The 16,736-nt window shown below is 45.3% G+C and overlaps 1 protein-coding gene and 1 pseudogene across 7 annotated transcripts; one reads left to right on the top strand and one right to left on the bottom strand.

Annotated features, from left to right (window-relative positions):
- Positions 1-958: 958 nt before the first annotated feature.
- On the bottom strand, positions 959-3,125 carry LOC101766966 (annotated as a pseudogene).
- Positions 3,126-3,986: 861 nt separating this feature from the next.
- LOC101768026 (putative disease resistance protein RGA4) lies at positions 3,987-12,951 on the top strand. Of its 7 annotated transcripts, XM_012846608.2 has the most exons (8): positions 3,987-4,419; positions 5,846-7,000; positions 7,894-8,100; positions 9,808-10,101; positions 10,272-10,456; positions 10,652-10,786; positions 10,862-11,080; positions 12,707-12,951. In XM_012846608.2, exons 1-4 carry the CDS (start codon positions 4,123-4,125, stop codon positions 10,072-10,074), a joined length of 1,926 nt encoding a protein of 641 aa, XP_012702062.1. In that variant the 5' UTR covers positions 3,987-4,122; the 3' UTR covers positions 10,075-10,101; positions 10,272-10,456; positions 10,652-10,786; positions 10,862-11,080; positions 12,707-12,951. The 7 variants fall into 7 exon arrangements, with proteins under 7 accessions (XP_012702062.1, XP_012702060.1, XP_012702061.1 ...); XM_012846606.2 differs by having other exon boundaries at positions 4,014-4,419; positions 7,894-10,101; positions 10,375-10,456; positions 12,707-12,945; XM_022827025.1 differs by having other exon boundaries at positions 4,015-4,419; positions 7,894-10,101; positions 10,862-11,442; positions 12,707-12,946.
- Positions 12,952-16,736: the final 3,785 nt, after the last annotated feature.

Below are 16,736 nucleotides of genomic sequence, written 5' to 3'. Positions count from 1 at the left end.
CACTGAACACATACATGCAGCCACCAATTCTATTGAACTGGAAACATTCAGTACCTTGAAAAAAATCAGTGATTACTAAATACACATTCGGTACTTTAGTTATTAATTCTACTGAAGTGAACACATAGATCTTCTAGTTCCTATCCCAAAAACATTAGCACTATCAGTAACTAGAAAATATAATTGCAGTGCATACCTAGTTAGATACTCTCAGCAAAACAACAAGCAGCAACATATGTAAACTTGTGAATTAGAAAATTAGCAAATATTTTTGGAATTACCATGCTGGATCCCAACTGGATTGTTTCCCAAACGAAGGGGAACTTGGACTGATGGAGCCACCACATCTGCCATGTGAAGAACCAACAACGCCAAATCCGATTGGGTAGCCTTGTCTGCCATGGATTGGTGGAGAATCGAAGCTGTCTGCCATGGATTGAGGATGAATCGAACTTGCCGAGGGGTTGGTTGTTGGGGACGAGCTACTTCCGCGACCGACGAACGCCGCCGTCGCACTGTTGCTGAGGCTGACGAGGTTGGGTGCTAGAGCCGAACCGCTTCCACGAGGAACTTTGGTCGCAGCCGCACTCGCCACCGCTGCAACCGCCCGCGTCATTCCTGCTGCCGCCGCCGTCTTGCTCTTCGAAGGTACCGTGACCTTCCTCTTCGAAAGCGATACCATCCTGCTAGACATCGTTGGAGAGGGAAGAGGCAGCTCTTGGCAATGGCACGCAAGGGCGGCGGAGACTGTCGAGGTGGAGAAAATGGCAAAGACGAAACATATACGGCGGGAGATTTGGCGCGCAATCGGGAGATTTGGTGCGCGCACAACAGGATCCGCACGGTGTCGACGAGGAGGCGACGCTCCGTACAACGCGCAGCCAGCCGTCTTCTTCGCCTGGGAGCACGAGCGCTTGCCGTCGTCTCCCCACGCGACGACTTCCCTCTCTCTCTTCAGTTACTGCAGTGAAGCAAGGGGGATTTTGCAAAACTTCCGTCGTGAGACGACGGCTGCCACGACTGTTGTACGTGCCCTTATTGCATCGTCGAACGCCTGGATCAACGGGCAGAACACCTCCGCCCGCATGATGGTGTACGGCGTGACCGCGCTCAGCACGACACCGCCTCGGCCGGTGTGGCCGTCGAGATCCAGCGCACCGTTGGGCAGGGAGGCCACCACGTCCACGCCGTGCCAGTTCACGGAGATGCCCTTGACGGGGATGTAATGGCCACTAGCAGGGGTTCCTCGGGTTCGCGAGGAGCGGCGCGTACGGGATGGAGCCCGTGTACTCGACGAGGCCCCGCGACTCCATCCCCAGGTACACCGGCGTATCGCCGAATGCAGCGAAGGCCGGGAGGCACATCGCGAACCTGCCGCCGAAGCCGCGCGCACTGCGACGGCTAGCTGCAGAGGATGCATGCTGGGTTGCAGTTGCAGCGAAGGTGGCATGGTGCTTCCTCATCTTCTAGCGACTGGAAGAGCTTTGGGTTGTTGAGAAAATGAGAACTTGAGATCGATGGTTTGATCCTGTTATATGTGTTTGTATATGCAGAGACATTCAGGCTTTATTTTGCGTTGCTAAAGGAGAAGGAAAGTAAGTGTTGGAGTTGACTTAACGATTAATCAGATGCGGATATCCGTGGATACAATCTGTTGGAGATGCTGGATCGAGGAGCAGATATACTGACGTGACACGTTTATTCTGGTACACGTCGGAGCGCATGGCCATGTACGGCGTCACCGTGCTCAGCACCACGCCGCCGCGGCCGGTGTTGAAGTCGAGGTCGAGCGCGCCGGGGCGCATGGACACCTCGACGTCCTGATCCCAGCGCACCGAGATGGTCTTGACGGGGAGGTAGTGAGCGCCGTTCCGGGGGTTCCTCACGAGCGGGGTGTACGGGATGACGGAGGCGAGGTCGGGGAGGAACTGGAGCCCCAGGTTCACCGACGTGTTGCCGAACAAGGCGAAGTCCGGCAGGCACAGGGCGAATTTGTTGCCGAACACGCGCTGCGAGGAGAGCTGCGACGTCAGGGTGAGCGAACACCGGGAGAAGCCCGCGACGCCGGCGGCGCCCGCGGGGAGCGATCTCAGGAGGCGGTCCGCTGCGCACGAGCCGACGACGGAGGCGAGTTCCACGGGGTACAGCGTGCTTCGGCCGTCGGTGGCGTTGGCGACGGGGTACTCTTGCTGTCTCTGGCCAAACGAGGTGGAGGCTAGAGGGACGACGCGATCTCCTACGAGCTAGTACAACTTTGTCCCCGACTCTAATGTCTAGGTCATCGTATAATGTTGCCGTTGGATATGCTTCTAACTCAATTACCTAAGTTCTGTTCATATTTGGGTGTCAATGATCCTGTTTTAGTTAATCTAAGAGCAAGTACATTGGTGTCGTCTAATAGACGGTCTCATGCATTGACACGTAATCTTGAGATGATTTAACAGACAACCTGCACAATGGGTTGTCCTATAAGTTGTCTGGTAGTGGTATATAATTTCTTAATTTGTGTATAAGAAAAATAAAATATTATGAGTTGCATGGCAACAATAACTCGTACAATGGTTGTTCAGTTGTCTCGTAGTCCTACAATTTAGCTCATGAGGTGGTTGTTTCACGAAGCAACGACCTCTTTCTCTCTCCTCGCTCTCTCTCCTCCACATCATCAAAAATCCTACGTGGCACTGCATGAGACGACCTATGAGACCGCTGACGTGTAGCAATGTACTTGCCCTAAGTAACGTAGATTCCTATGTTGACAAGTTTGAGGGTAGTATTGTTTGCTGGTTTTATTGGGTGATGCCTCGCACCTGCAACGGTAAACACGCAGGCGCCGCCGGCGGAATCTGGAGCGACAACGGGAGCAGACAAAGCGGAAATGGACGTCGGCAGACGGCGAGCATGTCGCCGGTAGGCAACACGCCGTCCGGCTTCCGGTGAACCTACGGCCGTTCTACGCCCGGTATTCACGGATTCACCTCCTTTCGCGTTCTTCTCTCGGAGGGATTGCTAATCCCGAAGGCCGATCGCCGCGCGCAATCTGGCCGGCCGTCCCCAAAGCACACCATAGGTGGTGAGATCCTGGCATCCGGCGGCGCTCGTGCTGCCGTACCATGGAACCCGTCCATCTGGGCGAGAACCTAGCTCCACCCGTACCAGGCACCAGCACGCGCTGCACGGCTCGCAGTCTCGCCGGCTCGCCGCCCGCCCGCGCCCTGCGTCAAACCGCGCCGCCGCGACGGCGCCGGCCACCTAGATGAAGATGAAGGTAGTCGACGAAAACTTCTCCCTGGGAAGCTGGGACACGCTTCGAACCATCTTGGCCCCAGGTGAGCTGGCGGCGGAGGCATCGCCATTGGCGCCGCCCAATCGGACCCTAGGGGGTGGACGCCTGTCCAGGACGCTGGATCGGGCTTGTACGGCCCAGATCGACGCGGATCGCTGCGGTGACAAATTGGCGGGCGGGAAGTCGGGTGTTCACGCATCCCTTGGAATCGAGCCGTCCATATCAACTCTCCGATCAGAATTATGGATAGGTTTTAACTAGAAAGAGGTGACAACTGACAAATTCCACTATTTGCTCCTGCATTCTCACATAGCCTGGATAGAATACTTGGCTTATGAATGTCCTGCACATGCTATGCAGCATTTGTTCTCTGCAATTTGTATGTCCTACTCAAAGAATGCAAACTGCAGAATGCTTTTCTTACGAAGGTTCATTTCTTCACAGAGACGAAGGACCACATCATTCCTGAACTAAAAGGTGAAGGTCTCAGCATCATGTTAACTACCATTTTTCATTGTACATCTTCGAATTAATCTGAGGTTCTTCTCTTTACTTTTTTTCACCAAATATGTTCCTTTCCTGAGAGGCCATCATGCATATACCTTTCCTCAAAGGTCGAGGCTTGCAAGGTGCAACTCTGCATCAGAATATATGCATTTTGCCTTCAGTAGATATCCCCAGCACTCAACTACACTACACTCCAGGTATCAGGTGCAAAAGCTTCAGGCTAAGAAAGAAAGCAGTATAAATAGCAGAGCACATCATCTTTGTTCTATCTATGAGCTATCTTGGGCGCAGCACAAATAATACCTGTGCGCGAGAGATCAAGGCCTATAGTCATGAGTGGGGGTGCTGAGATGATTGCTGGAGCTGTTGTGCAGCGTGTGGCTGGCATGCTTGGTCAGGCTGCCTGGGAAAGGGTGGAGCTTCTGCAGAGGTTCAGTGATGATTTTGAGGAGATGAAGGGCACCTTGATCACTGTGAAGGCCGTGACGGCGGATGCTGAGAAACGCTCCCAACGTAGTGAATCGGTCCGGCTTTGGCTCAAGAAGCTCAAATCTGCTGCCTACAACATTGAAGACATGATTGATGAGCTGGAGGCAAATACAAAGATATGGAGGAGTAGCACATGCCCGGTAATACCTATATTCTGAGCTCTGAATGTATATAGAGAGCTTATTTCATTTGATAAAATTGCTAGTATACCTCTCTAGGAATATTTTGTGTGCCACATTATACATGTATATCCTATTTTTTCATTTCCCCCTTAGTCTTAAATATGTTGTGGTAGAAACTGGTGAAAATCTATCATGAAACTTTAGCTTGCTGCAATCATGCAACATTGAAATTTCATCAACATATCAACATGAAAAACTAATAAGTTTGAGTACATCTTTGTTGGAGTATTACATCACTGTTTAATTTCAAGTCAACTTATCAAACTGTCCTGAGATAGTGTGGCTAGATCTGAAATAAGTTGTATAGTATGGTATACAACTTTCTTCTTTTAGATTTAATATTCCTTAACCGTGCAGGTTTAAATAAATCGCTTCATCTACCTCGCATAAAAAGGGCATTCCTAAGCAGTAACCAAAGCTCAGCGATGGCATGCTATTTTCTTTTTTTGTGTGTGAAAAATTCTACTACATTTTAGCTTTTATTTAGCATATGTAAACAGATGGAATTGCTATAGCAGACAGTGCAACTGTGTACCTTGGTTTAAAAATACAACTTATGAGTGTTTATTGATTTGTTATGCAACTGCAGTGCTTAAATGTATTTTTATAACATATAGACTAATAATTAAAATTGTTTATGGTAGATTGTTCCCATATCCGAAAGTTTAATGAATTTGTAATAAAGTGATCATGTTTTAATAAAGTGATCATAAAGTGATCATGTTTGATCATAAAGTGATCAAACATATTTTGATCATGTTAAAGTGATCATGTTTTAATAAAGTGATCATGTTTGATCTTGACATCAGGTCTCAAGCACAATTTTGAGAACTAATTCTTATCATAATGTTGAATGCAATATTGCAAATCACTTTCGAAATGTCTAATTACATGATTTAGTCTGTCAATCCTTAAGCATAAAAGATAAAAGACATAATATAGATTCACAAATTATGCTTAGACATTTTATATATTTTGTGTAGCATTTTGAATTGAAATTCTTCGAATGGTGTGAATTCGAAGTAAAAAAAGCTTGTGATGGAAATTTTTTTAAGACACAGGTTTGTGTTTCCTAGCCGCATACATACAATTACATTTAGCAATCCTTTATCCATTCTCATAGATAATGCAACGTTTATGAAGTGTGCTTCTTTATTCATTTAGCTTTCATTTTTGCTATTTTTTATAATTACATTTTTGCTATTTTAAGGGTAGATTACAATATGCCTTCTCACACAAAGTCAATGCTCAATATTAATTTATGATTTTATGAAATTATGATATTTGCTTTGAAAATTGCACGGTTAATACTTAAACAATATATAAAATCAGCACATACCCACTTAAAAAAAATTCTGATGGTGTAACAAACTACATACTGCAGGTTAAATTGGTGTTTATGTCATTCCATCCACTAATCACACGCTTCACCCTGTCAAACAAGATGAGGAAAATCAGGGAAGAGCTAGATAAAATAGCAGAGGAACATAGAAAGTTCAATTTTCTGCAACTAGCAGATACAAGACCTGTGAACATGAATAACCAAGAAACATCTGTGGTTTCTAGTGATAAAATTGAGATGGTAGGAAGAGAAAGTGAAAAAACCAGGATACTAAATTTGGCATTGCAGAATGATGATCCAGCAAAAATATCCATCATTCCCATTGTTGGACTTGGTGGTATGGGTAAGACAACACTTGCAAAATCTGTTTTTGTTGCTAAGGAGACAAATATGTTTGAGGTCAAAGCATGGGTCCATGTCTCGATGGAGTTTGATGTGAACAAGATTGTAGCTACTATTATCTCTCAGGTTGAAGGTAGCCTCCAAGCAAATGATACTAGACTACAGAATCTAAATTCTTGCCTTCAACGCATACTTTCAGGCAAGATTTTTTTAATTGTCTTGGATGACCTATGGGAGAAAAGGGGAGATAGTTTGGAGAAATTGATGAAAATGTTACAGTACGGTAAGGAAGGGAGCAAGATAATAGTAACCACCCGAAGTGATCAAGTTGCTAAAGCATTATCTATCATCCAACCTTCAGAATTTCATACCGTTCCACCAACTAGATTGGAGGCCTTATCAAGTGATGATTGTTTTTCTATTATGAATCCTTCATTGCAAGGAAATAGGCTGGATGTCGACCTTATCAAGATTGGAGAAGAAATTGCTAAGAAATGTGGTGGAGTACCGCTAGTTGCTAAAGCTCTTGGTTACGTGATGAATAAGCATTGCACAAAAGAAGCATGGATTGCACTTAAAGACAGTAATATTCTTGAGATCAAAGATGATGATTATGGGATTATGAGTGGCTTGATGCTAAGTTATTACCACATGCCCTCACACCAGAAACTATGTTTCATGTATTGCTCTGTCTTTCCTAAGAGCCATAACATAGATCATGACAGCTTGATTCAACAATGGGTTGCTCTTGGATTCATTCAAGGTGATCATGGGATCTCACTCCACCAAGTTGGTCAGGACTGTATTAATGATTTCTTGGGAATGTCCTTCCTTACTCATTCAACTACCCCTGAGGTGAATATGGCTACATTCCTCGTATAATTGTATGTACTGATTTTGTTTATGAAAAAGGGTGTTCCTCAATTTCGTTAACAAAGCCAGTGCTACAAACTATGTTCAAAACAAGGAAGGACACCCTTTTTTAGCACGTCTGTCTCCTATTATATCCACCAGCTTCAGCAACTGCTTCCTCATTCAAAAACTATGAAACACAAATGTATGCATGAAGCTGAAGATGCAAGAAATTTTTGCTATACATAATTTCCTTTTTTATTTTAATTATACTATGAGCCCTCAATGTTTCTGTATATACTTCTTCAATGAACCAACAGTTGAACTAACCTTGCAAAACTGATTAGTTATGTTTCCACTGTCTGAAACAGTAATCTTGGATTCACTGTTGTAGCTGAAGGCCACTTGAGAACTTGAACCAAAGCACCAATTAGCTTGCAGACCAGAATCCGAATATCTTCACTCATATTGCCCTTACTGTTCTCTTTCTTTCCATACCAACATGCAAGGACTAGGTTCTCCAAAGCCTGTTTCCACCTGTGTGGACTTTAATTCATCTTTCTTCATGGTAACTACACCCATTTAACTGTTTGAGCCTGAAAAGTACATACATAAACCATGAGCAGCAAATGGCAGCAGATTTTGGCTGTTGGCCAAACACACCTTTTATTGATACAGTATATATAAGTGTCAATTCCACAAATAATACAAAAAATCTCTTTAGGGTATATATAATTGTGATATGAACCTCCGCATCTGTAACAATTAGTTGTCTTACTGACAGTTTTTTAATTTATCCATAACAAAGCCCAGCTGAAACCTTTGATCCAGTCTCTGACTACTATCATATTCTAATCTTCTAATTAATGATTCTTTTAATTTCCTTGTGTTTCAAGGTACTTGATTCCGGGAGGTTCAAACCCACACTGAAATTCCATATGCATGATGTGGTACATGATCTCACAAGATATGTTGCCAGTGAAGAATTTTCATATGTAAAAACAATGATGCACAACAATAGAACAGACAATCGGAACTGTCACTATCAGCTATTGATGAATCATGAGGAGTCTTCATCAGCCTTTAAGTCTTTGCCACCAAAGGTTAGGGCCATGCATTTCAGAGAATGCAATAAACTGCATCTTCCTAAGCAAGCATTCTCACAAGCATTATATCTGAGAGTTTTGGATTTGAGTGGATGCCATGTGTCAGAGCTACCGGGTTCTGTTTGTAAACTAAAGCTATTAAGGTATCTTGATGCTTCCAACCTTCCTATCCCAAACTTTCCTAAATCCTTGAACCGTCTCCTAAACTTGCAAACCTTGATACTTTCAAACACTTCTCTGAAGGCACTGCCCACAAACGTTGGTTGCCTCCAAAAGCTGCAATACTTTGACCTATCAGGATGTGTCAACCTTCATGAACTTCCCACCTCTTTCGGTAACCTCAGTGCTTTGCTCTTCTTAAACTTGGCAAGCTGCCATGAACTGCCTACCCTTCCAGAATCCTTTGGCAAGTTGCATAAGCTTCAGTTTTTGAACCTATCCGATTGCTACAAACTCCACTCACTACCAGAATCTTGTTGTCAACTTCATGATCTAACACATCTTGAGCTGTCGGATTGCCATAATCTTGAAAAGGTCCCAGATTGCATTGATCAACTTTCTAAGCTTGAGTATCTGAACATGACAAGCTGTTCCAAGGTTCAAATGTTGCCCGAGTCTCTATGCAAACTCATGATGTTAAAGCATCTAAATTTGTCGTTCTGTGTAAAACTTGAACATCTGCCTGCTTCTATTGGTGTTTTACGACTTCAGAGTTTGGATCTGGAAGGCTGCTTTTTCCTTGATGGCTTGCCGGATGGCATTTTTAACATGTCTACACTTGTACATGTCGAACGAGCAGTATTTGCAATACATATACGTTCTGAAGTTGATAAACTTAGGGAACAACTAAACCTGGAAAGGTCATGTGAGCTTGATGGACGTGGTGATCTATGGAGTCAAATTTTAGAGCTCGAGAAGACAGGGTGCCTTGAGCTGCAGATCAAAGATCTTCAGAATGTCAAGAATCTGGAAGGGGCAGACCAGGCAAAACTGTTGAACAGCTCAAATCTTACGAGTCTGTGGCTTTCATGGGGACATGGTGAAAGTAGTATGGTGGAGCATGCAGATGCATCGGTTGACAAATCGGTGCTGGAGAAGCTTGTGCCTCCTAGAAATCTCCGACACCTTCATCTTAATGGTTACATGAGCATAGACTTCTCTAGATGGATGCTGGACCTTCCTTCCTACCTACCTCATCTTTCCACCATCGTTCTTCTCAATCTGAAAGGGTGCAGCCACCTCCCTCCACTTGGGCGCCTGCCAAATTTGAGAGCATTGTGGTTGGGTAGAATGCCCAATCTCAAAAGTGTCGGGAGGGAATTTTATGGGGATCACGGAAGTTGCTCGAAGCTAAGAATAATTCTTTTGATGGAAATGGACAACTTGGAAGGGTGGTGGACAACGAGAACGTCTAATGAAGATGAAGAGTTCTTAATCCCTAATTTACATCTGTTGTTTGCTGCCGATTGCCCAAAGTTGAAATTCCTGCCTTATCCCCCAAGGAGCGTGACCTGGATCGTAAACAATAGCGATCACGTTTTGCCGGAACATGGGTTTGGGAACCTCTCATCTATCACTTCTCCATATGTCCTTTGTATAATGGGCACATCTCCTTCTCCTGAAGCGTGGCATAGGGCCCGGTATCTCTGTTCTATCGAGTGCCTTGTTCTTCTGTCCCTCACGGGTCTTACAACATTGCCACAGGTTATCCGATGCTTCATCTCCCTCCGGGAATTCTCCGTAGATGGCTGTGATGACTTGGAGACACTGCCAGAATGGCTGGGAGATTTTACTTCTTTGAGAGAAATTGAAATCGTCTCATGCCCAATGCTATCTTCACTGCCAGAAAGCATACAGCGTCTTACTGAGTTAAAGAAACTGCGGATCACGGACTGCCCAGCACTGTCAGAGAAGTGCCAAGGAGAGGACAAGCACAAGATCGCTCATATTCCAGAAGTTGAATTCGAGTAACAGAAGCTTCACACCTCATCTAGCATGGTGAGAACCTCCTTATGAATGTTGTTTTCTTTTCTGCCAGATAACTTACAGTGCATGCTTTTCTTTAATTTCTGTGACTTGGCTAACGGTTGTGCGGACAAATTAGTCGATCGCGACTAAATATGAATTTCTAAAGTCTCGAGTCATTTTTTATTTTCAATTTTTGGCAGGCTACCTTGAGGCCTGTCAAGGATCTACCATATACTACCCGGCCTCTCAAATCATAGTTAGCTTTTCAGCAGCTCATTGTATTTTGTTTGAAATGATGGTTAGCTGTTCAAATTCCGTATGCATTATGTATACAAGGAGAGCCGGGTATCTTCGTCCAAACGTCGTTGCCTGTGTAAAGCATCAGGTAGGTACGGTTTACCAAGATTTTTCTCTTGATCGTAGTCTCTTTAATTATATCGTTGCCTGCATGAAATTGGTTAAGAGTTTTTTTTTCCGGCCGTATCAATTAATGTAACTTCGGTGATGAATTCATCTATTTGATCCTGAGCCTTTCATCTGAAGCTAACAAGTACGCCCTTCCATTCATGAAATTAATCAGACGGGCCACCATCAGGTTGCTCTCTCCAGGGTCTTAGCTGACCGGCCACTTCAAGAACCGTTGTAGAACAGCTCGAAGGCTCAACCGCCGCCCAGCGGCGGCACGCTCGTCACGCCGGTCATGTTTCCCTTGCATGTGAGTTCAGTTCACGCATGACTAATCAGCTCAGTCAGGTAGTGCTATTTGGTAATGACGCCATGTTTTGCAAAGCGCAAGGAGAACATGTTCATGGCCTCGTCGAACTATCGGGAGGAACGGGAGGAACACGTCGGGCCACCTGACCGTGACGTTGTGCACGGCGTCACTGTACTCAGCATGGCACCGCCTGCCACCGGGAGTGGCGCCACGGACGTCCACGCTGACCACCACCTCATAAGCTGAAAGTGTCGTCGAAATGTTCTTGCCTGTTTAAAGCATGTAAAGCATAAGGTACAGTTTCATTTCGAATGTGCTTTCATCCTGGCCTGCATGAACTTGCATTACATAGAGTTTCTTTTAGGGGTTATCTGTTAACTGCGTTGATGAAGTCATGCATTTTATCTTGAATTCATAGTGCATTTGATCAGCATCAGTTATCTGGAGCTAACAAGTGAGGATCCGACTTCGGATATAGTGGTGTAGCACAGGCAATGAGAAAATGAAGCGAGATGGTCTGAAATTTGTTGTGCATCGTGCCTGAGGACCACAATGATACTGCTGCAAAATGTTCACGCAACAATAGAGATGCCTACAAAGCTTGTGCTGCTAGAGTACAAGTACAACACTCTGTTACTGGCTCAAAGACGACTCAGGTTAGAGCTCTAGCAGCTGGTCAACTGAAAGTCCAATCAGCACCCCTTTCTCCAGATCGAACACCAGCAGGTTGTTCTCCATCGTCTTCCCACCGATCACCCCTTTCTCCAGCCGGCGAAGCGGTCGTGAGCGGTGAGCACAGCCGCGCCGTAGGCACAACCAGCGGTGAGCAGTAGAGGAGAGTAGGAGACGGCCGGCCGCCTGCAGCAGTAGGGACAGGCGGCGAGTTGCTGTTACCCTGTTGGTACTGCTCATCTAACAAGTTGCACTAGTAGAGAAACGACTTTCCATACGCCCCCTTTTGTCCCGGTTTAAAGTTGGTCCGGGACAAAAGGTTCACCAACCGGGACTAAAACTCAGTCACTGGTGGGGGGCTCACCAACCGGGACCTTTTATCCCGGTTGTAAAGGCTAGTGGGAAAAAAAAGACTCTGAGAGGCCTTTTATCCCGGTTTGAAACACCAACCGGGATAAAAGACCCCCCCTTTTATCCCGGTTGGTAACACCAACCGGGATAAAAGGGTCAAGAGCCTTTTATCCCGGTTGGAAACACCAACCGGGATAAAAGGGTCAAGAGCCTTTTATCCCGGTTGGAAACACCAACCGGGATAAAAGGGGGTCATTTATCCCGGTTGGTGTTTCAAACCGGGATAAAAGGGCCCCCAACGAGGTGACTGGAAGGTGACTGGAAGGGGATTAAATCGTGGGGACCCTTTTATCCCGGTTGGAAACACCAACCGGGATAAAAGGGGGTCTTTTATCCCGGTTGGTGTTTCCAAAAGGATAGTATCCCCTACATAGTTAGATGTGGTGTGTAGGTGGGATGGCAAGGAAGCTACGCGCGAGGCTGGAGGTTGTGGGTTCGAATCCCACGAACCGCGCACGCGCATATTTTGCGTGAAAAATCGCGTGACTTGTGACTTGTGACTTGCGCGTGTGGGGGGCCACCCTGGGAGCTCGGGAATTTTTTTTTTTTTGCAGCGTCGGCGCTCTCGACCTTTTTATCCCGGTTGGTATTACCAACCGGGATAAAAGGGGGTCTTTTGTCCCGGTTGGGTGACCCGGGATAAAAGATCCCCCCCTTTTATCCCGGTTGGTTTATCCCGGATGCATTTTCGAGATATTTGCACCCTACCAACCGGGATTAAAGCTCAACTCTCTACTAGTGTTGGTATTGCTAAAATGTAGATGTGTTTTTCATTATCTGCTACGTATTTGTGATTGAACCTTTTGCGATGATCAATAAACTGAATGCAAATTACAGTTAAATTGCAGGGAATTGATCATTGACCATCGAAAAGATTTGAGACTGATATAATGGAGCTCTTAATCCTCAAGTGCATCTCTATTTTAAGCAAGAACTTGCAGCCTACTAAAATTTCTAAATGGCCATGTCACTAGTTCCCCGGTTAGTTTACAATGGACATTGGTGTAAAGTGATTTCTTAATCTACTTTTATTTAAAATCGACTATATATTGTAAGTTATCAAATATATATATATATATATATATATATATATATATATATGCACCTGTTCTCAATATTTGTTGAAGGTTCAATTAAACAACTCCCCCAGAGCAACTTGTGGGCCGTACTCCATGCAGGCTCATATTCTCATCAAATTACAAAATGGGCTACGGCTGGACTGATTGATGTCATCAGCCTGCTCGGCTGAGTGGGCTCCACTACAGGTTGGTCCTGTGGTAGTCCAATGGGCTATTTTTCGGACGCAAGCCCACAGCCCATCTCTTCTATTGGGTTATTGGGTGGGCCGAAAATTGGAATGTAGGATCCCGCCAATTAATTTTCACAAGTTCCTTATTACAGAGAGAGAGAGAGAGAGAGAGAGAGAGAGAGAGAGAGAGAGAGAGAGAGAGAGAGAACAGGAAGAAGAAGAAGTGTGCGACCTTTCGAATTTTTCTTTTCGGCGTGCCAACATGAGGTGATGGGTGGATGATGATTAGATGAGACATTCCTCTTCCAATCAGCAAGCATCATGAGCAGAACAAACTCCACATTCTGTCTTGTTACCCTTCCTTTTTCTGAATGGAAAACTAGAAGCATGGTTGTGAACACGCCGCCGTCGTGATGGAACATCTTTCACGACCTCCCCTGGTCCTCGAATCCCTTCAACACAGAGGAAGGAATTTGCGGCTGTCTTGTTACCCTTGCGTTATCCTACAAACCGGCCTAGGATGATGTAGTTTCACGCCCTCATCTTTTGACAAACGGTCGATCAGCAGGCTGCACACACATTCTTCTTTTTTTATGTCCACACTTTGTAAAGTGCTGGGACAAACGCGAGATGTCTCTTGATACAGTAGTACTATAGAGCAATCTTAAGATAGAGTGACTAGACGCCACCGAAAGTCGACCAATAGGGCAAAGAGTAGTCAATAAGTAGGTTCACATGCACGTATACAAATGTTGAGATTATGATCGGTTCAGCTGGGCCGACCTGTGTTAGGTTCAGTGAAGCCGCCGGGCATATTGTTAATTTACAGTTGTTGATGGTACAAGTTCTGCCGTTGCAAGATTGGTATCTTTCTTGTGCTAATCAATGATATTTGTGTGAACCAAATGGGCACACGAGCCGCCTCACCTCTCCATCTGTTTCCCCTTGGAAACTGGAGGCTCTGGCAATCGATCAGGAGCAGTCGAGCAGTACTGCAGTTATTCCTGACGACGCTTGCACCACAGAAATGCATGCCCATGGTGATCAGCTGGTGGCCGGCCGGTAGTGGGATGTAGTGGTGGACAGGTAGAGTAGACGATGTGCGTGGTAGCTTGACCGGAGCAGCAGCGCGGGGGGTGTCGAATGAATCTTCTTTGTTCTCCGTCTCTATCACACTAAAATCTCTATCACACACTAATATGTGGCCAGGCAACATCAGGAGGAAAGTAAAGGAGCGATATGTTCTAAGCACTGATTGATGGATGTAACCGGCAATATACGTTCTCGCTGACCGGGCGTCGATAGGATAGGGGCACTACATACTAGCCACAGTTGCAGCAGCGAGTTGTGCTCGTTTCATTGTTTGAGACCAGCAACTGTGATCAACGTCGTCAGAGCTGTAATGCTTACAAACAGGAGCTTTCACAACCCTTGGCTTCCAGCTAGGGCCGACTGCGGCGCAAGTTGACACTACACTAGGGTTAGAGAGTCACGGGTTGTCCACGCAAACTTGACGTACGTGACCTTTGTTGGGAGGATTATTGTTAGCTTAATGCTGGCAGAAGGTGTGGTTGACCCTATATATAGCTAGAGAGGGAGATAACAGAAAGTATGCGATCGACCATGAGATCATGATCATCCCTAGCTAGCTAGGGTCCAACTCCAGCAGCATTAGACGCACCTACGTAATGCTGAGATGGCTTCTGTCTTGGTGCGTGGTGGCTGCTCACTGTTTCCGGTTTACTATCCTGAGAGCGACGTAACTGGCCAGTGATCTTCTGATGAACCAAGTCATTGCTGCGGCGACTGAGCACACAGGATGCTGTAACGTACTGTAGTACTGCTGCAGAAAAGACGACGTACGGGCGAAGCAAACGCGCAAGATCCGGGCAAAAGATGTACAGTCGTCCGTGCCAGATTTTAAAGACGACGACGATGCACAGGCACGCATGTGCAGTTTGCTCCTAAAGTTGAACTGCTCGCTGCCGTGCGTTGTGCAGCACAGGATTAACGTTAGGTCCGTGCGACGCGGCATGACGTACGTACGTTAGGCAGCAGCGGGCCGGGCTGGCTCCGATCCGATCGATCCCGAGCAACACAAACAGTTTTTTTTTCCTGAAAATCGGCAACAGAAACAGTTGAATGCGCGTCCTGGTATCAGTTGCATTGCGGATTGGCGGCCACGCAACAAGCGCCTAGCCTCTCATCCATCTGCCGACTTGCCCAGTGCGAGACGACTGCACTGGTGCACTGCCTGGAAATCTAATAATATCCGTATTCCAGCCTGACTCGACCTGCTTGCTTGAGCTTAGCTTGTTGCCGTGCAACGCGCCCGCGTCCCAACACAGGTGGCTGGGAAACGACGTAGTACTAGTAGTAGACAGGTGACTAGTTCATTAGCAAAAAGGTGACCCGCGCAAATAGCGCGGTTAGAATCAAAGTTGGATCACGTATTGTGATATACTAATTTGTAAGACTTGATTTATATGAAATGTAGCTAAAGTTATTTGAAGCCACAAAGAAACATCGATGATTCATCATCAGCTAGCCTCTCAAACCACATGATATAAACCTTTCTACATAGGTGCCAGATCATCGAGGATCTGAATTTTTTTTATCTTTTAGCTTACTACTAAATGCGCAAAGTTTTTTGGATTTGATCTTATGAAATTTTAATAAGATTATTACCTGAATGACTAGATATTTTTGAATCAAAAATTCCATTAATGTGTAAGTATTTTCTCCTAGTTCGGTTTGTTGACCCACACCACCACAAATAGACATCTCTGTAGTTTTCTTTTTCTCCCTTGATTGATTCATCTTTATCCTTCTTCAAAATAATAAAAAATGTATCTTTCTTTTTCACTATTTCTCAATTAATATTCCTCCTTTTTCAAAAGAAGAAAAAAGAGGAAAAACTTCCTCTTTTGTATGTTCCTTTTTATCTTTGCACTCTTCTTACTATTAGTTTTCCTTTGGGTTCAAGGCTGCAAGCTATTATTATTTTTTCTTTTATTTTTCCTGTACTCTTCTAAATCAACGTTTCTAGCTTGCCACTCTCTCTCTCTCTCTCTCTCTCTCTCTCATGTTTAACGCCATGGCATGCCTGTGCTTTGTTACTTAGGCCCCGTTTGGTAGGGCTTCTCAAAGTGCTTCTCCACCGGCTTTTGGTGAAGCCCTACCAAAGGGTCAATTTCAAAACGGCTTCACCACCAAAGCCGGGGAGAAGCCGTAAAACAACTTACACTAGAGAGGAGAAGCCGAAAAAAGTGGCTTCACCGGCTTCTCCTCCCTCTCCAAGCATTAAGTGATCATAAAATTACATATATTGCCATTGAGAAGCCGTTTTACCAAATGTTTTGCAAAACGGCTTCAGCTTCACTAAAAAAGCCACTCCACCGAAAAAGCCAAAGCCGAAGCCATTTTATGAGAAGCCGAAGCTCTACCAAACGGGGCCTTATTCTTGTGTTGTGCATCCTCACTTGTATATAGCCCCGATCATGAACAATGCACATGCAATTGTAAGAACCAATGAAAATCTACCATGTAGCTATCAAGATCAGGCCTACCCTATCGTTTGCCACTTGCACCCCACTCATGATCTCGGCCAAGCCAGCA

This window comes from Setaria italica, chromosome V, assembly GCF_000263155.2.
Source record: "Setaria italica strain Yugu1 chromosome V, Setaria_italica_v2.0, whole genome shotgun sequence".
NCBI classification, from domain to species: domain Eukaryota; kingdom Viridiplantae; phylum Streptophyta; class Magnoliopsida; order Poales; family Poaceae; genus Setaria; species Setaria italica.
Note: the sequence above shows the minus strand (reverse complement) of the source record. Positions and strands in the feature narration are given on the sequence as shown.